Here is a 24,743-nt window from a genome sequence, read left to right on the forward strand (position 1 = left end):
TAACTTCCGTTAAAATGAAGGGTATATGTGAGCCGTTTGTATAACCATAAGGGCATATATGAGCCACTTTCATAACGAGGGGTATATCAGCTCCAAATGACAAAGTTGAGGGGTAAAACAAATTTTCCCCACATGAAATCCAAACATGTGAATAAGTCCACTGAACTCGGGTTTCTCTCTTGCACATTATGTATTGGGCTCTAGGCCCACTATAACAGGAGATGTAAGCCAGAAGCCCAAATCAAATTTCAATTTTGCTGTTTTAGTTTGTATTAAACAGTTTTGCTTTACATTTCACCTTGTTGTTTTTCTTTCTTAAAACTCAAATAAATCCTAAAATAGAGCACAATCAATCAACATAAAAACAGAATTAGCGTCTATACCTAAGTATGCATCAGAATTATCACTACCTCGTGAAGATAGAAAGGTTATTTCTAAAAGATCATCGACTGGACAAAGGATATAGCATATAAAAGAGAAAAAATAACGTAACATTCAGAATACAGTAGCAATAACAAAATTTATCAACTTCGATTGAATAAAAATCAAGCATTAATCAAACAAGTATTATTGCAAATTGATATTTTATTTGGACCTAAGAGTGAAACAAGTTAAAACTAAGAAACCAAACTAACAGTAGTGATGATCCCTAGCTAGTTTCCACTTTCCATAATTAATCAGCCTTGCTCAAATTATTCTAAATAAAGATCAATGCAATTACTGTAAGTGCCATAGTCAGTATAATGTTGTTGCTGATCTGCTTTGCAACTCCACTGGTGCTTGTTGGAGTAGTACTCTTTGTATCTGAAGTAGTACTCTTTGTTTCTGAACTAGAAGAAGCAGGGGATGATGAGGTACCGCTTGTGGTAGAAGCTGAATCAGTTATTTTAAAAATCTTTGCATCTGGTGAATCTGCTGGAATCTTCAGTAATGCTGCAATTAAACACAAATAAGTATATCAAAACTAAGTTAAAATTTTAGAAGTTTGACCAAACAGCGTAGAAAAAAAAGGTTATTTACATGGGCAATCAGAGACTTTAGCATCAATTTTGCAAGCAGCTGGCATTTGAAGAGCCAGAGTAGTGTTAATAGGTAAGCCTAAAGATGGATCGGTGCTTTCTTTAATGAGAACACAAAGACATTTTGGCTTAGCAGCTTTTAATTTCTGAGTATCTTCACAACATTCTGGTGTTGGCATTTTTGCTGTGCCACTAACATATGGTATACATGATGCCAAATCTCCAAGTTGATCTGCACAATCTTTTACATCGTCTTCTATAGTACACATTGCTAATGTCACCAACATTAACATGCAAAACACTGATAACTTGTTCATCTTCACAAATATATTCAGCTCTTTGCTAATTAATTTTGTGTTGTGTTCTAGCTAAGAATAATGAATAATATTGCTTATAGCCTAGCGGTTTATATAGTGTTATTCTTAGACGAAAGGTGTTTATTTCTTTCTTGCTTCCCATCGATAACAAAATTTATGACGCTTGGAGAAATGTAATTCCGCTTTCCAAGAAACAACATGTTTTCTTCGTTAAAAAAAGAATGATCTATTTTTCTGTTTTAGCAACGTTTTTATTTTAGTTTTTTTACATAACATGTTTAAAATCACAAAATCAAATGATATTTTAGTATATTTGACATAATCTTGATTCAGAATCACAAGATTGAAAACTTTTTTTTTCTTATATTATTCGTGTCAAGTTAAATTTGATCATTTTTTTTTAAACGGAAGGAATATTTGAACTTAAATGTCATGAGATTTGGACTCCCAAGAATTCACCATGGCCTCCTATTTAATCCTCAGGGTTAATTGGTCTCTGCAGTTCATGTTCAAATGTTGGAAAATCAAATGCTCCTCTTTAATGTTCTTGTATTCCGCACTCCCATTATTGTGAAGTAGATGAGAGTGGTGAATAGGCTAGTCATAAAATAAGTACTCCCTCAACTTCATTTTTACTTGTTCGAGGAGTTTGATTTTACAAATAAAGTTTGAAGGTTGTAAACGTTTTCCACCCCATTTTGAACTTGTTGATCAATAGTGCAATCGTAGTGCTAAATTATGTAATTGTAGTTCTTGTCATTGTTTGTTATGTTTTTAATTATTTGTATTGTTATTGTTTCTTTTCTTATTGATTTTATATATATATTTTTTTTTAAAAAAAATACCTTATTGTTTTCTTGAGCTTAATGCACTTGAGCTAAGAGTCTTTTGAGAATAATCTCATCACTTTCACGACGTAATTGTTGTAAGATCTACATATATTTTATCATTTCACACTGCTAAGTGAGATTTCGTTAGATATGATGTTGTTGGGTACTTGGGTTGATGCACTTGAGCAGATGATCTTTCGAAAATAATTTTTCTACCTCCACTAGGTAGTGATGATATTTGCATACACTCTACCCTTCCAAAACTTCTATGGGATTTGAATAAATATGCTATTGTTGTTATATAAGGTTAATTACTTGTCACTGGTTGATTAATGATATAAATATTTTATCAAACTATTCCCTATTAAATGAGATATCTTGAAAAATGATAAGGAAAATAAGTACTTAATGTTGACAAGAACTACAATTACATAATTTAGAACCATGTATACTCAACAAGTAAAATTAAGTGGAGAGAGTACTATTTAGTACTCTCTTCCTCTCGTATTAATTGATCATTATATTAAATATAATTGTTACATATTAGTTGATTACCTTACGAATTTTTAAAAAATTATCATCAATTAATATAAAAATAGGGAACAATAAATAAACTTTAGGGAATAGTAAATTAGGAGGCTGAACCATTAAACTACGGTAGATGGCTAACCGCGTCTCATTAACCTTTTTTTCTTGTCATGAATTATGTGAGTGGGTATACGGAAAGAGGCAAATATGTTTTTTTTTTCTTTTAGAAAAATAAAATAAAATTTGATCATGAAATTGGAATATTTTTTTAAAAAAAGATTTTATCTTATATATATATATATATATCCCACTACATATAAATTTGTGTTGGAAAAATTTCATATTAGGGCCAGGGTAAACCGTTAATTGGAGCCGAATAGTACTAATTGAAAAAATATTATTAATTTGAATGGAAAAAATGTAATTGATTTAATGTTGTTGAGTTAACGAATTTTTAATGATTTTGTAAAAGAAATTGTCTGGATACTGGTTCAATTTTGATTTTTTAGTATTGGGTTATTGATTAATTAACAGATTTTAAAAAAAACTTATCGAATTATCGATTCAATTTTAAAGTAATAATAGTTTACTACTTTAGCCCTACATAAATATTAAATACTAATATTAGTATCTTTTTTATTACTATTTGTCAACAAAATGACAAAATCTAAAGTAAGTACCGTATTGCTCTTGTTGTCCCATGGTGCCAAATTATTGGAGAAATTGAAAATCAAATGATTAAAGACCAAATATATAAATAAAAAATCAACAAAAAGTATCTTATTCGTTTATATATTTAAAAAATTAAAATTTAATAATATATAAAATCGAAATAAACTGACCAATGCACTTCTTTATTGATCATTAATCAATTCTTTATATTTGATAAGGTTTCAAATGGGAAATTTATGTTCTAATTTGCGGTGATGTATTTTATCTTAGCTAGATGTAATATTGGAGTATGGCATTTTGAATTTCAAATAATTCACTTTCTTAAATTAATTAAACTTGTAGAAGTGTATAAAAGGACAATTTTATCAAATATTGTTCTGGAAAGTCTTAAAATGACACAGGTCATGTAGACTGAAAAAAAAAATAAAAAAAATAATGGGTATTAATTTCTGCCTAGCAAAAAGGGGACTCAATTTTTCTGTTCCTTTGTGTCGTTTAATTAAAAATACGTTATTTCAAAATATTTAATTTTATGATAAGTCATTCCATTATATATATGAATAATATATTAATTACTATGACAAAAATCGTAGCATAATTAATCCAATGAATATCTAATACCTATAATCAAATACGAGATAAAATTGTTTTATATTTTATAAATGTATATAGATTCAAACAACAATTTCTTTGCCTTCGGACTAATATATTATATTTTTAAAGAGTAAATTTAATTAATATTTAAAATAAATTCAATTAGATATACTCAACTTTTTGAATGAAAATATCTAAAAGTTATATAAAATATATTATAAATTACAATTATTTTCTTATTTTGATATAATAACCGAATATATTTTAAAATAATAAGCAAAGATTACTTCGCATCAAGCGAAACAAAAAAAGTAACACAATTGAAAGAAAAGAAATATTAATTATCAGCCCAATGAATACTCCCTCGATTTCATAAATACTCCCTCTATTCCTCGAGGAAATGCACATTTATTAAAACAAAAATACATTCAAAGACAATAATGTAAGTTTTAGATCATATTCTTTACTATTATTTCCAATGAAATCATAGTATCTAATACAATTTATCTCTAAAAAATATTATATTTTTTTTTAAAAATACTAAGATAAAAAAATATTTTAAAATAGTAGTGTTAAACTTTGGACAATTTAGTTATTTTAAATGATAAAAAACTTTTAAAATTTTACTTACTTTAAAATTAAGTAGATATTCGAACACTAACTTTGACTATATTGGATTACTGGTAGTAAATATTTATTTTCTTTTATGTAAAAATTGATCATAAGTTAAAGTGTTGTAATCAGTTTAAAAACATAGATTCTTATATCATCAATTAAAAAAGCAATTCAACGTATTTACAAGTATCAAAATTCCAATAGATTAGTAACTTAACAACAAAAATATGTTTTAAAAATAATAATAATAATAATAATAAAATTAAGAAATATTAAAACATCTTTTCATACAATTCATAAAGATTGAACATTTTTGTCTAAGAAAAACACAAATCGGAGAAATGATTTAGAAACTATAACCGAGATGTAAAAAGATGTGTATATAGCTATATAGTTATTATTAATATTATTAAAGTTATGCCTGTATTATATTTTTATACTTTAAACTACTGATATGTAACATAAACATGATCTTGACTAAATCTTAGATATTATTTATGTCCTTTAACTTTGAATATGTACAAATAAATATCAAACTTATATAAAGTTAAACAAATACACATCAATATGATATGATAATTCATAATAGCCATCCTTATAAAGTGTGAAAGGTCGTCAATGCAAAAAAATATAATTCATAAGAATGATCTTTGACCAGATCATAGATGGTATTTATGCCCTCTAACTTCGAATATGTACAAAATAAGTATCAAACATATATAAAGTTGAACAAGTACATGTCAATATAATAAATATTTTTTTAACCATTCTTACAAAATGTGAAACATCGTCAATGCAAAAAAAAACATAATATACAAACACAATGTTTGATTAGATCTTAAATGATATTTATGTCCTCTAACTTTGAATTAATACTAAATAAGTATCAAACTAATTATACAAAGTTAAATATGTACACGTCAGTATGATATGATGATTACTAATTACCATCCTTACAAAGTAAAGACCGTCAATGCAAAAAAGCATAATACATTAACAGGATCTTTGACTAGATATTAGATGATACTTATGTCCTTTAACTTCAAATACGTATAAAATAAGTATTAACCAATTATACAAAGTTAAACAAGTACACGTCAGTATGACATGATGTTCCTAGTAACCATTCTTACAATGTGTGAAAGGTCGTCAATGCAAAAACCATAATACATAAACATGATCTTTGACTAGATCTTAAATGATATTTATATGTTCTAACTTTGAATTTGTACTGAATAAGTATTAAACTAATTATACAAAGTTAAAAATGTACACGTCAGTATGATATGATGATTACTAACAAACCATCCTTACAAAGTAAAGACCGTCAATGAAAAAAAAGCATAATACATAAACATGATCTTTGACTAGATCTTAGATGATACTTATGTCTTTTAACTTCGAATACATACAATGTATCAAAGCAATCATACAAAGTTAAACAAGTACACGTCAGTATGACATGATGATTCCTACTAGCCATCCTTGCAAAGTGTGAAAGATCGTCAATGCAAAAAGTATAATACATACACATGATTTTTGACCAGATCTTAGATGGTATTTGTGCCTCTAACTTCGTATACGTACAAAATAAATATCAAACTTGTATACAGTTGAGCAAATACACGTCAGTATGACACGGTATTGGCGTGATATTTTATTTATTTATTTATTTTAATTAATAAATAAATAGTAATTAGTTTCTCTCTCCTAAACTCTTTCTCTCTCTTCTCTCCTATGAATAGTCTGCCCCAATCTCTATTCTTTCCTCTCTTTCTCTCTCCGCCTCACTCTCCCCACAAATCTCTCTCTCTCCCCTCCACAGGCATCCACTTGTTAGCCCACCAGGTATCGCCCCCCACCTCCTTCTTCCTCATCTACCCATCTCCTTTTTTTATTCTATGTTTATATATAGTAATTTCAAATATATATATATATATATATATACATATACATATATATATATATAATTTATGGATATGGAAGTAAAGATCTTAAGTTTTTATAAACATTTTCTTGCTTTTCAGGCTTTGGATCTGTTGTGAACGTGAAAAAAGAAGATGAATATGTATGCTTATCAACAGAAGGCCTTGGTGGGTTGTGTTGGAGTTGGAGAAACAGGGAGAGCAGACATTTCTGTGTCTAACGGTGTCGTTTGTCCCAAGCCCCGTAAGCTTGGGTTCTTCGATTCTTACTCTGTTCATGTTGAAGAACCCATCAGACCTTATCAACTGATGCAATTTATGTATGCCCCTTTTTCTAACCAACATCAATTTATCTCCTTTTTTTCTTCTTTTTTTTGTCTCTTGCTTATTTGGTGTTTTTTGTTTTGGATTTTTAGAAATGAAGAAATGGAGGCTCGTGAGTTGAAAGCTGGAGCTGAGCTGCTGGATACCATCCTCACAAAGGTGAATTTTTGTTAATTAAAAAGAAAAATCTAATCTTTTACTTCATTTTGGAAGTGGGTTTCTAGTAGATCTACTTAATTTTAATTCCTTTGGATGAAAAATATAGTTTTATGTAAGGTTGTCACTGGAAATTTATGGCATCCCTCTTTGTTGTTGCACCTTTTTTTGGGGGGATTTTCTAGTGAGCAAAGGGAGTTTAGGACACTCATTTGAATTGAATAGCTGAGACCTAGGTTGCGGCGATGCGCAGACTCTTCAATTTCGATGCTGCAGTTTTACATTTTTTTGAAGAGATCGAGCAACGTAGCCTGAAACTAATACTATAACTTTGTAATTTTCTGCTTTATAAGAAGTTTTTATTCTAGTTAATTTGAAAATGTAAGGCATTTTAAACAGTGTTTTCGAATGGATGATCTAATTTGTTTAAGTTATCAACTTATTTATACTTACTGGTAGTTGACAAGCTGTGATTTTTCTATGAACAGGGGAGCTATGAAGTTGATAGAGCCAATTTTGAGGTCGATTCATCTCCACCGTTCTTTTATGGATCTCCACCCAGTAGGGCTGGGAATCCCCTGATCCAAGATGCCCAATTTGGCAACCACAATTTTGTTCCCATACTGCCAATCCCAGAAAGAGCAGTGGCGGCACCCTCACCACCACCCTCCTCCACCATCATGAGCGGAGGAGGCTGTGTTCGAGTGAAGTTTGGGAACAAGCAAGCTCCTGTGAGGATTGAAGGCTTCAATTGTCGCGGCAACTGCGGCATCTCAGCTGTAGCTTAGGTAAATCTACTGACACAGAGATGTTGGATGTTGAATAACCAACATCGTAAAGGATTTTAGATAAAAAGAAGAGATTTTTGGGGAAAGGCGCAAGAAACCTACACCAAATTCATTTAGCATTGTATATATAGAGTGACAGAAAGAGAGTTTAGTCCAATTTGCTGATGAGTTTTGTTCTCTAAATCATTCAAATCCAGTAATGTGTAAATTGTGAGAAAAGGGGGTGAATGAGTGTTTTATGTCCAAAAGAATAAAAACTGTAATAGTAGCCCCAAAGAAAGAGGTAAGACTTTGGGAGTGACTAGGTTTCCTTTATAGCATTTAGAACATGATATGAGTTGAAAGTACTTATTGTAGCATGAAGACTCAAAGAGGGAAGAGTTCTCTTCCTTCATTGTAATATTAATCTGAATGGGAAAAGATGGTCTTCTTAGTTCTTACAAATTCATTTGTCTTTTATTTTACCAAGTACTACTTTTTCTATTCTTGGCTTGCTTGAAACAGTCTATCTACCTCCACGAGGTAATGGTAAGACCCTCCCCAGACTCCACTCGTGGAATTGTTGTTGTTTTGTTGTTGGCGTGCTACTTGCTTTGTTAATCAAAGTGCAGTATAGATGGAGCTAAACACGTGTTAGTGAGTATTTTCAACATTGATGATGAATCATGTTGTAATTATTCAATGTTCAGTAGCATGATTATCGCCACTACTATGTGATTCTGTTCACAGATCTTCAATTTTTCTATAGGGTATGCCATGATTCCTTTGCTATTAAAAATAGATTGGAAGGGAATATTTTGTGATGGGGAAACATTGGAGATTACGTGGATTGATTTGTTTTTGTATAATAATATATGATTATTTGATGTAGTTGGTTGAGTTTGTCTAAATTAATCTCTTCCCTGAGATTAAGGAAGAAAATTAGAGGCGTGAGGTGCTATGTTTAGCAAGTTGTCGTCTTCATTTAAAGAAAAATTTGATCGCTGACTAGTTTGTCTTTAGGCTAGGCTGGCTCTGTTATAATGGGCTGCCCATCTCTTTCTTGACTATTAGTCATTTGCTTTTTTTAAACCCCTCATATCTGGTCAGTTTGTGTGCAGCTCGATTTAATTTTTTTTTAATTAATTTTTACGACACCTTTGCCTGCATATTCTGTAAACAATGACGTGAGTTTGTTAATCTGTTTGGTTCTTTGTGATTGTGGATCATTATTTATATTTTTTTTAAAAAAAGAAGATGCTCTTAACTTAGGTACAAGTCTTGTCGTTGTCACGATGGCCCCCATGTTTATACAACATGGAGAACCAATACAACTTGTGAATGATAATCTCAGACTTTAATATTTTGGTCCCCCATTATGTTTTAACTTTTGTTTACAAGTATCTTTTTGGTGGATATGGCAGATTCGAGCCTGCTTTGCTTTTTCACTTTTTTGAGTATTGTTTATACATACTCTACATGGACTGATTTTTTTTAATTTTATTTTTCAGTTCTTTTTAGTCCTCCTCCAAATATTAACTTAAAAATAACAAAATTTCAATAATGACGTATTTTCAAGCTAAAATAGCTTTTAGCACTTTTGGAGTGTTCAAATATATTAAAAATGTGCTCGTAAGCACTTGATTTCAAGTTAAAATGATAAAAATAAGTCAAACATCATAGGTTAAGAATTCAAACATATGAATTTTGACTTAATTCAAATCCAAACTAGCTCTAACAGTGTCTAGTCTCTATATGTAGGGGCGGCTCACTGTCTTTAAAAATGAGTCATTCGTCTTAGACCTTTTTTAAAAAGTAATAATAGAATTATTATAAGTATTTTTTTTAAAAAAAATTTACGTCTTTTTTTTTGTTTGTTTTCAAATATTAAAGAATGTTTTTCTCTTTTTTGTCAATTTTTAAATTTAAAATCCACATGACATATTTAAGACCATAAGATTAAAAAATATTTTGATTTATATAGAGAGTTTAAGACCATTGAAAAAATAAAAACTTTTCATTAAAAAATGAGAAATAACTTTGGATTTCAAAAAAAAAAAAAAAGCTAGGCCTTCTACTTATTTTTATCTTTTAGGTCACTAATTAACTTGACCTGCAAACTCAAATATGAAGGAATTGAACAGTTAAACCCAAAGATGAAATCAAAGTTTTATTTCATAGGTTCAATATTTTATAATGATGATTTTTAAGTGTATAGAGTTCTAAATTTAAAATTTATAAATATTTAATGCTTTCACTATACAAAAGTCCGCTCCTTACTGTATTATGTGTACTCCCTAGTATACTTTATTTTGAATATTTCTTTTACGTATTTGACTATAACAATATGTTATATAATAGAATAGTTGATGATTTTAAATATTATCATTCTTAATATATAAATTACTTATATAAGAAAGGGGAATAGCAGGCAGCAGATCGTCAATATGTCTGCTTGTGTTGCCTGCTTATTCCCGTTGTGCTCTTTACTTTTTAAAATTTTTTTGCATACGACCAATTTTTAATCCAATTAAAAAATAGGAAAAAACTTATTATATGCTATCTCTTCTTCATTCCATTATATAATATGTAGTTCATTTAATATGTGTAGTGTACAATTATTTAACCAATATACATATAGAATTCGGTTCTCTCCCACTTTTTTCCTCTTTCGATCGCCTCTCTCCTCCCTCTCCCAATCTTGCTCGCCCATCTCCTCTCTCTGCCAATCTTGCTTGCCATATATACAAATGCATAATATGCAATTGTTTAATCGATATGCATATACAATTCACTCTCTCCCATTCTCTGCCCAATCCCCTCGCCTCTCTCCTCCCTCTCCCAATATCGCTCGCCACTCTCCTTCCTCTCCCAATCTCGGCCGCCTCTCTCCTAATCTCTGTCGCCTCTCTCCTAATCTCTCCCAATCTAGCTTGCCATATATACAAATACATATGTATACTATACAATTATAACCGATATACACATAAAATTCACCCTCTCCCACTCTTTGCCTCTCTCACTAGCCTCTCTCTTCTCTCTCCCTATTTTGCTCGCCTCTCTCCTCCCTATCACATGTAGCTACGACTTTTAGTTATCAAACTACAGCTATGGAGAAAAATTAGGCTACTTTTAAGTGACTATATGTAAAAGTTCCTCAATAAACATTACGAATTTCAAATAATAATGATTGGACCCGCTCTTCCCCTTTCTAGTATCTTTAGTTACAACAAATAAAAATTACTTTTTTTATTCTTTTGGTTGTTTTTGCTTGCTTCTAATAATTTCTTAGTTACAACAAATAAAAATTACTTTTTTATTCTTTTGGTTTTCTTTTTGCTTGCTTCAAATAATCTCTTTTTGGTAAGGGATTGGTGGATTAAATCCAGTCCACACCAAATCGATGATTTTTGCTTTAAATTGAATGTAGAATTAGGTGGTGAAGCTTATGCAAAAATCATTAATAAAGCAACGGATGTATGCCAAGTGGTACTGATTTTTTGCTTTTATTATGAAAATAGTAAAATACACATCTTTGTTAGCAAAAAATATTTTTGGCAACTTTGGTACAACAAAGTAAAAGTTGAATTATCATTCGCAAGATAGGACTTTTGCCTATAGATTATCTTCGTTGAAAATGTTGAAAGACTGAGCGAGATCGGTTAAGAGTGCAGAGACAAAGAATGTAGTTCTATGCCTTAATGCTCTCACATATAGCTCATTCACTTCTTTTCTGAGTTATTTTCTATCTTAAGAAAAGATAGCCTCTTTGATTCTGTATGTTCAGTTGTTCTGCCATTAATAAAATAATATTTTCATGAGTTGCTTTTTGGACAAGGCTTTGGTGACATGTGAATTCTTTCAAACTAAGATAATCCTTTCAAGTTTCAAACTATATTGCAATTCATGTCTCTTTGATGACCTTAATATTCGAGAAGCAGTGACTCAAAAGGCTGCTAGAGGTATCTCCATCAAAACAAGATGTTGAAGTATATGCAAAGTAAGAGTAACAAGAAGATAAATTGCTGATAAAACCAACTCTTGTATGTTACAACTCAACAGGCTTCATACAAGCTTTACTCACTGAATTCCTTGTAAAAAAAAAAAAAGAAACCTATGGAAAAAAAATTTTAGTACATCACAACTCGTTTCTCCCCCCTGCATTTTTATATAAAAAAGAAGAAAAATAGCAAAGGTCATGTATAGTCCTAGACTCTAAGAGGGACTCCCTGGTTAATAAAAAGAATCTGTACAGTTGAGAAGTGTAGGGATAACTTCATCAAAGTGCAAAAGCCGATTAACGGGCTGCACAAGAAAGAAGGAAATTTGATTAGCACAACTGCTACATCATATTACTGCCACCTTTGGTAGATTTAGCCAACATATTGGCTGCACTGATCGACTTCCGCAGACCTGAAACATATTGAAGAAGTTCCAATTACACTATACTAATCTTTAGCCGAGGGGTAAGTCTTTGAACATGTCATGCTTAATCAACATACCGTTTGAGGCTTTTGGAGAATCCCTCTCTGATTTTTGTGGAGGTCTAGGAGTCTTATGTGCAGTTTTGTGTCTGCAAAAGGCCGCGTAGGATGATAGTCAAGCAATTAGGTTAAATTAAGCAGCAAAAAACCACTAGTTCAATACTCTTGGTCCGGAAGTTGGAATACCTTAACTCAGAGGAGTGATGTTAAGTCTACGAACTTCCAGGATCTTTTAGTTTCATCGTAAGCAAGAAGTATTGTTTAAATTCTTTATCAATTCGCTTTACTTTTTCCCATATAATGAGTTAAATAACAACATTTCAGATGAAAGTTAAGTCCCTATATGAATCCTTGACCTACTTGTTTTACCCTTTCCATGTAGTAAATAACATCTAAGAAAACAGTTTAGTGTCTATATAAATTTCTACATTAGCCAATCAGGGTACCTGGATTTACTTGAATAAATAAGAATAAAGTTGTAGGATCTTTATTCTCTTACGTTCAATAAAGAAATCAACGTTCTGTAGAAAGCACAAGCATGCCGAGATGATGTTTACTTACTTATTTGTGTTCTCTGGTCGTTTGTATCCTTCAGGGAAAGGATTGGCGCTTTCAGCACATTCATCAGTTTCTGTGCCCACAGAAAGACCACTATCAGATAGCATATCACTTAGTCTTTCCTCATTATCTGCGTCGCTGAACACAAATATATCAGCATCTGCAGAAATATTCCGACTTAAAGTCCGTCCAGCAGTCTCAATCGAGACTCCTTTTGGTGTCCAAACTCATAAGTCATCACTATAATTCTTGAAAGTAGCTAAACAATTCTGATCACTACTCTTTAAGCCCTTATCAGATGCTGCTTTCTCACTAAGTCTGGAGTCTCATCTACCAGAGAATTTCATGCTACATGCTAAGTCCCACGAAACAAATGTTTGTCAGGAGATGAGGAGCCATACCTGAATGAGCTTGGACTGCGTTTCTCACCATTGGCTACTGGAGAAACATTCTTTTGAACTTTGAGCAGCTGTAGTTGCTCAATCTCCTCATCTTTCTTAGCTATTGTATCCTTGAGAGACGCGACCTGGAAGATTAAAAGTTAACAATGGACAATATTTCACAAGCAGGAAATTGGAAGTTAGGCAGCAATATCATCTTCCGAAGAATAAGGAAAAGCACCAGTGAGATAATAGAATGAAGCTGCTTAACGGAAAAAGCTCTTTCTGAAAAAATCCAGGTTATAGAAACCCAGTAGTCAAACTGCACTACTCCTATATCTTCAGTCTCTAAACAAGATCATGGGTAGTACTGGTATCCTGCCTAAAACTCTTACAAAAATTGTTGCATTAGATTTTGGTGTTATAAATATGCAAGTAAATAGCTTTGAACATCTTGTTTATGGTACTATAACCGATCGCCAACTAATATATTGCCAGACCACAGTCTCGTCTTATTGCCAGCTTACTTGAATACCTAAATTCTCTTCTTTAGTCCGAAAGTAATTTAATCGAGAGGGTATACTCGCCACATGTTTAGGTAATTGGACTAAAAAAAAAGATATTGCATCATCAATTCTAGTACAGCAATTGAAAGTCTCTGTTCTAGAAGAACTACAAAGTAAATAGAGCACCTGCTCCATCAATTCTCTGATATCTCTGCCATCCTTGCTACTTCGAGCAGCACCTAGCTCTACTCCAGATGCTCTTTCAGCAAACTTTAACGTGCTCATGGTTTCTGAATATGAACCAATTTCAGGGTTAAGCTGCACAAACATAAGTGTCTTTGCCTGACCACCTGTACAACAAAATAGAATTATAACTTACTGCCAGAAGAGAATTACCGAATGAAGCGAAAGCAAAACCTTTTTGTATAGAAAGAGAATTACCTAATGAAGCCTGAAGGACTTGAGTGAGCTTGCTGTTTCTGTATGGAATGTGAGCATTCTTTTGTGCCAAAGCAGATATGACATCTCCTAAAGCAGACAATGACTTATTTATATGTTGTGCCTCTTTTAATCTATCTCCTGTCACCTCGGAGCGATCTACCCTTTCACTTCCAGCAAGATCCACCAAATGAAGACTACTATGCATTGTTGAGCCACTCTTTATATCCTTCCCTTGGACATGGATAGTTACGATACTGGAAATATATTGCAATAAGTTTATTTATGTAACCTATCAAAATTTAAAAGGAAAACAGGTATTTTTAAATATTGAAATTCAAAGATGATTAGTTGTCTGAACCTGTGTGATCGACTACTTCTTTCATTCATGGCAGTGGAACCTTTTGCTCGATTTCTCAATCCCGTATCCATTAAATCTAAGACATCAGCGGTTCCATTGACGGGGAACATGCTTGCTTCTGGGACAGCTAACCCATTGGCTTGAGAGGTAGATAGAATCCCAAGTGTGTGCAAATCAAGGAAAACAGTTGAAGATGCATGATATATATTGCAAACATAATATCGATCTTTTGTGATTCTTTGAAATTGTAGAAATGCAACATGGGAGAAAATAAAGGGACAACTAAAAATTTTGGTAGAATACTTTTTGAATTGACAATTCATTTAATGTAGAAAAATGGAGATAATGCCAAGAAAGGGGAAAAAATTGAAATTTAGTTAAGGATATCTTTTTTGAGAACCATCACTTGACAGTAAGTCACGAACTTGTTCATTATATATTTCCATCATTTGAACTTTGATTTCATACTTGAAAGTGCTCTCTCTCATTTGGGAAATTCTGAAAAGATCATTCAAAGCTCGATAATTGACTCCCCAATCCTCCTCGCTTGCTCCATCAGGACCAGTCTGGAGGTTAACTTAACTTGCTTTAGCAATGTTAGACGGAGTGTAGACATATTTAACAGATTATACAGGATGCCATTCTTACCATGGTGTACGTTTTTCCCGAGCCAGTTTGTCCATAGGCAAAGATACATACATTATAACCATCCAGCACAGACTGTACCAAGGGCTGAATATCTGAATACACTTGAGCTGCAGAGATGGAGATTGTGAAATTATACATTGCACGAAGTTAAATTTACAGAAAATGTATAGAATAATTTTATCTGACATAGTTTGGAGGAATCTGAAAACCTTGTACTGAAGCTGGACTGTAAACCATATTGAACTTGAAAGACCTACGGCCTTCTTTCCCTTGTTTGGAAGGATTTACAACAACTAGCTCCCCATTTTCTCCGATATATTCTATCACTGTCTGTTTCTCCTTTTGTCCACGAAGGAATGGCCTTATCCGACAATACACTCTAATATTTCCTAATTTTAAAAAGATTCATAAGCAACGGTAAAAGGAGAGAAATCTTCCATCCTCTTAATACTAAAATTTCGTGATATAACAACACCTTTTAACTCCTGCAGCTCATTGTGTAGTTTGCGATTCTCAGCAAGGACGACAGAGTAGTTTGCAGCTGCATGGTCTAGTGCTCTAAATTTTACACCTGTCAAAGAAATTTAACTTAATAAGAAAAATCCAACAAAATTACTCAACAGTTAAATCTGTTTTGACATCTTACACCTATATGCTTCCAATAAATGTTATTCGTACAGCACTGACCTAATTGATTGAATTCCTCTGCGTAGCTCCGTTGTGTTTTCACTACTTCTTGCTTTATTGACTGAGAAGCAAACTTCAGTTCCTGAAGTTTATGGAGATCCAGATCAGATGTGATAAACAACTAAATATACACAAATTAAGAGGAAAAGATCAAAGCATACACGTAGTGCGCCAAGCTGGAATTCTGTGAATATTTGGTACACATTCTCCTTCTTGCTCCACTTCAGTGATTTTGAATCAGAAAATGTCTCGATTTCTTTTGCTCTGCGTTGTGATTCTTTTAAAAGGATCTCAACGCCTTTCAACCTCTCCTCAAGCTTTTGTTGAGTAGTTCTGGCCTCTTTTTCCATTTCATGGCAGCGTTCTTCATGTGCTTTCTTAGCTATTTCTAGTTCTTGCTTCAAAGCTGCAATCTCTTGACTATGATCATCCTTCTCCTTCATCAATCTAACCACATCCTGATCCTCATTTCTCTTTTCCGCATCCATTTTGATTTTTACACTCTGTAATACGATCTCAATTCAAAAAAGGATGCTAAACTTTTAAAGTCGTGGAAGAGAATCATAATCAGCTAAATATTCTTTGCAGGAACGAGTCTCATCAGATCCTTTTGAATCAATAGCTAATTTCATATTACACAAGCAATGATAAATTGTAGGCAGAGTAGATACATAACACTAGAGAAGATGTTGTTTGACGTATTAAGAGTTAATACATACAAAATCACAGGAAATGGTACTATAGAACACATATGTACCACTAAATATAACGATTGTTGCATAAACAATGTGGCAGAGGAAGAGAGGCGGTGAACTACCTTAATCTGCTGAAGTTGGTTCATGACAATCTGAAATAAAAGACTGTGTGGGTGAAGGATGCATAAACTCTTGAAGAATTAAGATTTTCTAAGACTTCAAGAAATTTTTCACAGAAAGGGTAGTTTTACACTACCTGCGTCTCTTCACTAGTCCCAGTTGCAAGGGCTTCTAGGACTCGGATCCGTGACTGGTATTTCTCCTCACGGGTCTTGAATAAATTGTTTTGCTACAGACAGAGTACATTTCATAAGCAAGGTTCATTATCAAGAGAATTTGGGAGAAAACATCTTAGGTATATTATACCGTTCTAAGATGTTCAGCTTGAGTAGAGATTCGACGCTCAATTTCTTGCACTACTTTTCTCAACAAGCATGCTACACGCTGACAGAATTAAACAACTAAATAATGTTAAGCCATGATTTTTGTGATGTATTCGTGTAGAAAAGAACACAATCATGAATATTTTTATCTATATGTGCGTACATGAGGTATCTCTCCATTCTTCCGCTCAATGCTTTCATCAAGAATCTCATTCACAACACTTAGAAGTGACTGCGTTGGGGCAATCTGATGCAAAACAATAAGTATGAAATCAAAATTTTGAAATGAAAAATCTAGTCAAGCTTTAATTGACGAAAAAGGACATATTACTAACATCCAAGCTGTTAGATTTCATCATTTCGGAAATCTTTGAGGGGGGAAGATCAGCATAGCCCCCTTGTTTAAGCTGAAATACTTCATGGAACTTATGTCCGACGTGATGTAGTAATGCAGCTGATGGCTCTATATAAAGTTCAAAAGATAGAAGTCAACAATCTAAGAAAAGTAAATCGGAGTTTTGGGAAAGTAGTTAGAACATAAAGATCTAAAACTAATTCACCAATAGTTTAATTCCTCAGCTAAAAAGACCAGAAGAGGATTGACAGTTTCAATACAAATGTGAAATAGAACACTTGATGAATAATGACATTGAAGGGAGGCCCTGCCATGTTATAACTATTGCATTTTCTGTTAGAGCATTTTTCAAATGAAACAATTTACGAGAGCAAACTAAATCTCAATCTTCCCCTCATGGAAAAGAATGGGTCAAGGGATGAGATTTAAACAACCAGACCTGCCATCACGGGACTTCTCAAAGCACGCTGGAACTTTGAATCTGATCCTATCTTTCGTCTCCCTTCTGTTGAGGATGGGGAAGAATGAGTACTCGACAGTTCCTGTCTGTGAGCTACATCAGCGCCAGATTTGCGAGATAGTGGTGTGGTCGAACCATATCCTCCAACATCCGGCATAAATTCTGCTCGAAGTGTCAAAAGGCACTCCAGAACAATTTTCATGGATCCCTGGATAACGTATCAGAGTGAATAAATTAAAAGCAGAAAAATGATGTGTAATTGTACCTAAAGGTACAGAAAGTTACACTTCTCTGCATATTATAATACATACAACTCTATGGCCCGTGAATTAACACACTCAACCACTTATATAATGATAAGGAGACACAAAATAATGAACGTATATTAGAACACAAGAGCACAACGCTATATTAATGCTAACCTTTTCTAAATCTGATGCTTGAAACCTAGGCAAGCCCATTTTATCCATAGCTGACAAAAACCGTTTTACATTTTCTGAGCCTAACGACGAAGAAAGGCCTGAACCACCAAACTAGAATGAAAGATGCAGTAAGTCAGATCATCAAAACAAAACCAACCCTAGCTTCTAATTACTGTAAAATCCGATATATTACTACCACCTCTGGTATAAAACCTGGCTTCAACTTGTTCAACAATTGACACAAGATAGTACCATCAACCAAGTATGCTCGTAACTCCTCATCAGAAGCATTTACTGGCAAATTTAAGGAAGGAAGAAGACCGTTTATCCACACTACCAAAGTTGCCCGTAGCTTAGCTGTAGACATAAGAAAGTGCAGTCCAAGAGAAAATCAGCCCAAGCAAGAGTTTGTTCAGCAAATACATGGTATTAAATGTTTTGGACCTTCAGCCTCACCATTACTACTTGACGAAGGCTCAAATATGTCCCCACTAGTGGATGGACTTGAGCTATTCCGTCTACCACAGTCTTTAGCTACACGATCCAGGATCGAATCCATCATGGTAACTAGAGTGTGGTCTTCAGTTCAGAGAACGTCTGAATCACATAGAAAACAGATATTATGAAATCAATATTATCCCTGACCTCCATAAATCATAAAAAAAGGGAAACACATTTCATCCAAAAGGCTGTCTCAACAACGGAAGCAGTTTGCAAGTTCATTATACACAATTATCAGACAGTTTGCCAGTTCACTATACACAATTACCAGACAATTTGTGTGTTCACTATACACAATTATCAGACAGTTTGCGAGTTCACTATACACAATTATCAGACAATTTGCACGTTCACTATACACGATTATCAGACACTTAGCAAATAGCAAGTCACTATACGCAATTATCAGGCAGTTTGCAGGTTTACTATACACTATTATCAGGCAGTTTGCAGGTTTACTACACACGATTATCAGACAGTTTGCAGGTTCACTATACACAAATATCAGATAGTTTCCCAGTCAATATACAATTACCCGACAGCTTATCCCTTGGTAATTCGAACCAGCTCAATCATAATCCAAGGAATTCCAAATTCATCTCAACAACTCAGAAAGAGTTGCCATTCAATTTTTATTTTTTTTACATATGCATTTCAAACAAGCAACGTTGGAAGTGAAGGAAATGAAATCAATACTGAAGTTGCATCAACGTATCTCTGGCCCTAAAAAAAGACTACTAGGCTCAATATACAGCAAAAGTGATCAAGATATTGAATAAAACATCACATCATTTGAAAAATAGAAAAAGGACAGGAGAACAATAGCAAAAAAAAATTATGAGAAGCAAACACCTTAGGCTACCTGGAAAATTCCAGCTACATAACCAATAATGAAACATAATGATCAAGATTGAGCACTTACCAAATAACACTAACAATTCCAATACCATCCTAGAATAATTAGCAAAAAAAAATAATAATCATGTTTTAATACCTTCAATTTTCAAGCTCTAAAAATTAACAAAGACTCAATCTTGAAATCAACTCTAATAATGATCACATGCAAATTAAAAGCCAAGAATTGAGAACCCCACAATACATTAATCACCATTACAAAGAAACAACATGGAAAAAAAAAAGACATACCCCATCAACGACATAAATTTCGTCAAAAAGGAAAAGGACTAAAATTGTTGAAAAAGAAGAGGAAAAAAAAACCTGTAAAAAGCATAGATATGGAAAGGCATAAATGTGCACGTTCTCTAGGAGAAGACCAAAAGCAATGATTAATTAATAATTCCTCATTATTATTAACTATGAATATGGAAACCTTTTTTTTTTTTCGGCAAATTTTCTCTAAAGGAATTTTAGTATTCGATTGGTCTCCCATTTTCCGTGTATCGTTAGTCTCCTGAGGCAGGTTGATAACCTGACCGCCTACCGTTAATTTAGGACAATTCTTTTAAACTCACCTTTTTATTTCTCTATTTAAGAAAAAACGTCATTCTGTATATTGTTTTTATATTATAAGGAACTAAAATAATAATACACTTACCATTTAAAAGAAAATTTAGGCGTAACTAAAATTTTGATTTTCAAAAAAAATTAAACAAATTATCTACAAGTAGTTTTTTAACATAATAATAAAATCTAAATTAAAGTAATTGAATTTTATCGAACAATAGCTCTTCAAAAAGAGCTTTTTAACATAATAATAAAATCTAAATTAAAGTTATTGAGTTTTATCGAACAATAGCTCTTCAAAAAGAGCTTCATAGGAATCGAAATGGTATACGGCTGTGCGAAAACGCTGGTCAAATTTTTATTTCTTACCTTCCTAACAGTGACTGAGCGAGGAATTTTTCAAATATTCGAACACGTGAGCATCCTTTAAGACATCTGAAACTACAACACCATGTTCTATCAAGATATCCAAAAATATGTTATTTCATTATTTCATATATTATTGTATTCTATCAAGATATCCAAAAATATGTTATTTCATTATTTCATATATTATTGTATTTATATATTATTTTTCGACGAAAGATATCCAATAACAAGATAATTACGCCCCTGCCTCCTAAAGACGTAAAGACGTTTATCCAAGCAACTCCCCTCTTTTGTTAGGTAGATTTTATTAGGGAATCTTTTGTAGTTTTTAGAGATGGTTTAATTTTTTTTTGAAGTATTTAAATTCACACTATAAATAAAATGAGTAGTCTTTTCGGAAAAAGTTCTTTGTTTTTTTTTTGTAAAGATAATGCAACTAATTTGAATGTGATATGAAAAAGTACTTTTAAATTAGAACGCTCCCATCGTTTTCCAGGAAAACAAATTTGTCAGTCAAATCCGAAACTTCTATGTACTTGGAATGTGTCAACCTTATTTATTCGAATTAGAAGAAAGTGCAACTCATTCCACATACTTTTTTTCCCCATAAATACCCAGAATAGTATATTGCTGCAAACATTTCAAAATGACCAATCCATACAAAAAGTCAAATATCACCTTCTTAATCTTTCAAGAAAAGGCCAACTCCACTAAATTATTGACTGGAGAAAGTTGGATTACCAACTAATCCTTCATTGCATTGATATGAAACTTAAATGACCAAGGGACAAAAAAAGAGAGAAATAAAATATATTTAAATTTAAAAATAGAATAAATGTGAAATTAAGATGACATTCTAGAAACTAAATGTAGCAACAAAAATCAGAGTAAGGTACAAGTCTACAAAATTTTCCATTTGTGCTCCACAGCATATGTGATCATTGATATGCAGTAGGCAGCACTCATTGAGTAATCGGTAACTGCAAGATACATTAGATGATTAATTAGACAAGTTTCAACTCCAAAAGATGCAAGAACTTCCATCATGATAATAGCATGGACCTAGTTTAGTATTTAATAGAACATGCACGCATACCTCGCGTCTAAAAGAAGTTATAATCGGATCAAAGAGGATAGAAATAAAGGTGCCTAGACTAGAACTCGTCAAACTTATCAGTAAAGGTGGGTTATGGTATATGACAATTGACATTGGCGGTCAGAAGCATCATGTTAAGGTGCAGACGAGCAGTGTGGAACCCCCTATTGTTGCTGAATACTGAACCAAAAAACTCATGGAAGAGAGAACAATCTCTAACGTGTATAAGATTCGAATTTTCCAACTATATTCTACTGCAGTGAGAACCTATTTGCTTTTCAATTGCCAAAGGCATAAATGTCACTTGAATAGTACTTTTACATTGAAGAAGATCAATAATATCCGTGTCACCAATTGTTGAACATATGAAGACACAAATAACAAATGTTGACATTCCTAAGCATTAAAGACCAGACATGTGAATTTTTTTTTAACAGCAAAATCCCGAGGGCCAATGGTACATGGTTCGAAACTCAGTGGATAATGGGCCAGTCCTTCTACCTTTCTCCACTTAAACACCAGACGAACCCCTAACCGTGTGCCTAACCCACAATCAAGTGTTGCAATCTTACCACTAGACCAAAGCCCAGCCATGTAAATTGAAGACAAAGGAATAGAAAACAAACTATGGAACTCTAATTAATATTAGACGAAAAATAAAGAAAAAAATTTAGCTTACTTGATAGATAATCTTCGACGTAATCTTTCTCAATTTTTCCATGGACCATTGCACCAACCTGCATATGTCAAATATCAACTGATCATGTAAGTTATAACTTCCATCAAATTTATCAGAAAAATAAAATAATATATAGGGATACGTATATGAGGTTTTACTTCAAAGAGGACACCTTTCTCAGTCTTCACATACAACGCTTTCAATCGCCCAGCTTTATTTACGCGGCTATCTGAAATGGTAAGCATTGCCTATGGAAGGAAAGAAGAAATCATAAATTGAGAAATGGGACAAGGAGGTGCTGTCAAAAACATTACAAGTTACCATCAGAATATCCTTCCATTACTCAAAGGGATTCTATGAGTTCTATCACTGCTTTCAGAACCATTTACAAAATTCTATTTACACCAAAAATGAAACAAAAGTAAATAGTTCATCTTAATCTTGTGAATGTAGTTTCCTTTTTCTTCAAAAACCTAGTGCTTCACTCCCTCCAAACTGTCCACCATATACAAGACAGAATGGTTAGCCACCCAATTCCTGTGATAGAAACTTTTTGCCTATGATGCTCCAGCATTTCAGTAGCTCACAAGTACACCCTGGCATGCTCCATTTTAGTCCCACCATATTAAGAAAGAGTTCCATAGATGGTCCGTAGGATTATAGTGCAAAATAAATGATTGATACCCTCACGCTTGTCTCCACATAGATAACATCTCCAAAAATTCCTTTGCTGCCCATCAGAATTCAAGCGGAAGTAACATGACCGTGAAGTTGCCCTTTCTATGAATCTTCCAAATAAGCTACTAACAGTTGTTATTGTCCTGACCTTGAAAGACTCTAGTAATCAAGCTTTAGTCATATTGGTATGTGTCTTTGGGTCTAATGTCTTGCATGAGCCGTTTAGTAGATATTTAAATGCTAGTAAAGGTAATACTTTTAGTGCTATAACCTTTTCTTTACAGATATTGGATGGAGACAGGTTTACATGGAGTAACATGGATAGTGAGGACTCACATTAGTCAACCCCCACTAGACTGGGACAGCGTAGTTGTTGCTTATAGATTTTCTCTTCTTTTCGGGAAGGGAATGGGAGGGGAGAATTTGTTTAAAAAGTTGTTTGGAGAACTGTTTCAACAAGAAAATGTATACTAAAAAAGAAGTCTCAATGGTGCACTGCAACTCATTTCTACTACAGTCCCAACAAGTACTAAGAATCTGAATCAGAGAGAATTAGAGCAGAAGCAAGGTGATGTAACTTTCTAAAAGAACTAAGAAAATGTAACAGAGAGACACGGCTCTATTAGCATAGAGAGAGGCTGAGTTTCAAGAGTACTGGAGGGTGGTGGGTGGAGAAGGCATCTGACTTTTCATATTAATTTTTCTTTTTCCTTTTTTGGCCTGTGGGACACATAATTGTTGAACGTATGTTGAAGAACTAAGTGAATCCTCCCGTTCTTTTCCATCCGAAATGATTGTCACCTTCGTATTTTTAAAAACGAATTTTTACACTTCCATTCCCTCTTTCCTACATCTTTTACTGTTTCGTGAAATGACTTGTCATGACTCCACTAGACACATAAACAAATACTTTTATACTGAGGATAGTCTTGGTACTTAATACATATTTAGCTTATGTGTCAAAACTCTTCCTTACTTTTTAAATCCTGTCCAGACAGAGGGAGTATGTTTTGGTGTCAACTAATTGAGCTCCAGGAAAATTCACACACATTCAGTACAAAGCTAAATTGTGTTCCAGCCTGCTTGTTTTAGCTTTGCATACCACTCCACCAGACATCTCCACAAAAAGTTTACAAACATTTGGACATCAACTTTTGTTGGTTACCATTACGAAAGTCAAAACCTATGCCCCACATCTAAATATTGCCTCAAAGGACACTATTATGAGTAATAAAGAACAAGATTGGGCCAATAGTTTCAAAGTCCACTAACCTGATGAGCAATATCAGGCCGATATTCAGAAGGATTTTGATTATTCTTCCTCAGAAAGTTTGGAATGTTCATCTGATTTCAGAAGTTGATACGTCTGCATGTCCAAGAGGATATATCATTGAACATTGGTTAACTTCCTTTATTGAGCAGTATATGTAATACTAAAGACAATTTCACGAGCAATTGGGTAAAAAAACATAAAGCAGTCAATAAGCTAAAGCAGACATACAAAGAAAAACAAGAAACAGTAAGTGGATGAAAATTGAAAATGGCATTGCTAAAACATACCTTTCCAATTTCTAGGTTTAGTGCTTTGATCGGTAAAAACAACAACAACCGGTATGGCAGCTAGTAAATCTACAACTCTTTCAGCTGCCTCAGTGTCTGAGGCATTATGTTGTGTTTTTACTCTTTTTACAGACATTCCTTTATTTCTTCTTTACCATAATTGTCTTCTTTCGTTTTCCTTTTTCCCCTTTTACTTTGTAAGGCCTCACCAT

The 24,743-nt window shown here is 33.1% G+C and overlaps 3 protein-coding genes and 1 pseudogene across 5 annotated transcripts; 1 reads left to right on the top strand and 3 right to left on the bottom strand.

The window, feature by feature from the left end:
- Positions 1–534: 534 nt before the first annotated feature.
- Positions 535–1,395, bottom strand: LOC107022752 (protein YLS3-like). Its single transcript, XM_015223343.2, has 2 exons — positions 1,021–1,395; positions 535–933 (listed from the first exon to the last, which is right to left on the bottom strand). The coding sequence occupies exons 1-2, from the start codon at positions 1,334–1,336 to the stop codon at positions 698–700; spliced, it is 552 nt and encodes a 183-aa protein (XP_015078829.1). The 5' UTR covers positions 1,337–1,395; the 3' UTR covers positions 535–697.
- A 4,869-nt stretch (positions 1,396–6,264) lies between these two features.
- LOC107023630 lies at positions 6,265–8,212 on the top strand. The gene is made up of 4 exons (XM_015224382.2): positions 6,265–6,423; positions 6,603–6,820; positions 6,917–6,983; positions 7,469–8,212. Exons 2-4 carry the CDS (start codon positions 6,636–6,638, stop codon positions 7,766–7,768), a joined length of 552 nt encoding a protein of 183 aa, XP_015079868.1. The 5' UTR covers positions 6,265–6,423; positions 6,603–6,635; the 3' UTR covers positions 7,769–8,212.
- A 3,536-nt stretch (positions 8,213–11,748) lies between these two features.
- Positions 11,749–20,066, bottom strand: LOC107021726 (kinesin-like protein KIN-14C). Of its 3 annotated transcripts, none has more exons than XM_027917491.1 (23): positions 19,904–20,066; positions 18,641–18,781; positions 18,381–18,541; positions 18,185–18,295; positions 17,742–17,970; positions 17,283–17,410; positions 17,111–17,194; positions 16,931–17,008; positions 16,761–16,853; positions 16,627–16,656; positions 15,971–16,312; positions 15,810–15,891; positions 15,598–15,693; positions 15,332–15,511; positions 15,123–15,229; positions 14,862–15,040; positions 14,475–14,639; positions 14,117–14,370; positions 13,862–14,025; positions 13,191–13,315; positions 12,793–12,927; positions 12,250–12,320; positions 11,749–12,160 (listed from the first exon to the last, which is right to left on the bottom strand). In XM_027917491.1, the coding sequence occupies exons 2-23, from the start codon at positions 18,744–18,746 to the stop codon at positions 12,090–12,092; spliced, it is 2,991 nt and encodes a 996-aa protein (XP_027773292.1). In that variant the 5' UTR covers positions 18,747–18,781; positions 19,904–20,066; the 3' UTR covers positions 11,749–12,089. The 3 variants fall into 3 exon arrangements, with proteins under 3 accessions (XP_027773292.1, XP_015077917.1, XP_027773293.1); XM_015222431.2 differs by having other exon boundaries at positions 18,384–18,541; positions 19,904–20,065; XM_027917492.1 differs by lacking the exon at positions 16,627–16,656.
- Positions 20,067–21,418: 1,352 nt separating this feature from the next.
- Positions 21,419–24,743, bottom strand: LOC107022448 (annotated as a pseudogene).

The sequence above is a fragment of the Solanum pennellii genome, chromosome 6, assembly GCF_001406875.1.
Source record: "Solanum pennellii chromosome 6, SPENNV200".
Taxonomy (NCBI): Eukaryota; Viridiplantae; Streptophyta; class Magnoliopsida; order Solanales; family Solanaceae; genus Solanum; species Solanum pennellii.

Bases quoted from the DNA above. Each gene is read 5' to 3' on its own strand.
- LOC107023630 (XM_015224382.2), top strand. From the start codon at position 6,636: ATGAATATGTATGCTTATCAACAGAAGGCCTTGGTGGGTTGTGTTGGA. The intron at 6,821-6,916 runs GTATGCCCCTTT...TTGGATTTTTAG, and splicing joins TATCAACTGATGCAATTTAT to AAATGAAGAAATGGAGGCTC. The intron at 6,984-7,468 runs GTGAATTTTTGT...TTCTATGAACAG, and splicing joins TGGATACCATCCTCACAAAG to GGGAGCTATGAAGTTGATAG.
- LOC107021726 (XM_027917491.1), bottom strand. From the start codon at position 18,746: ATGATGGATTCGATCCTGGATCGTGTAGCTAAAGACTGTGGTAGACGG. The intron at 17,009-17,110 runs GTACGCACATAT...TAATTCTGTCAG, and splicing joins AGAATGGAGAGATACCTCAT to CGTGTAGCATGCTTGTTGAG. The intron at 15,892-15,970 runs GTATGCTTTGAT...CATAAACTTCAG, and splicing joins TCCAGCTTGGCGCACTACGT to GAACTGAAGTTTGCTTCTCA.
- LOC107022752 (XM_015223343.2), bottom strand. From the start codon at position 1,336: ATGAACAAGTTATCAGTGTTTTGCATGTTAATGTTGGTGACATTAGCA. The intron at 934-1,020 runs GTAAATAACCTT...GTTTAATTGCAG, and splicing joins TAAAGTCTCTGATTGCCCAT to CATTACTGAAGATTCCAGCA.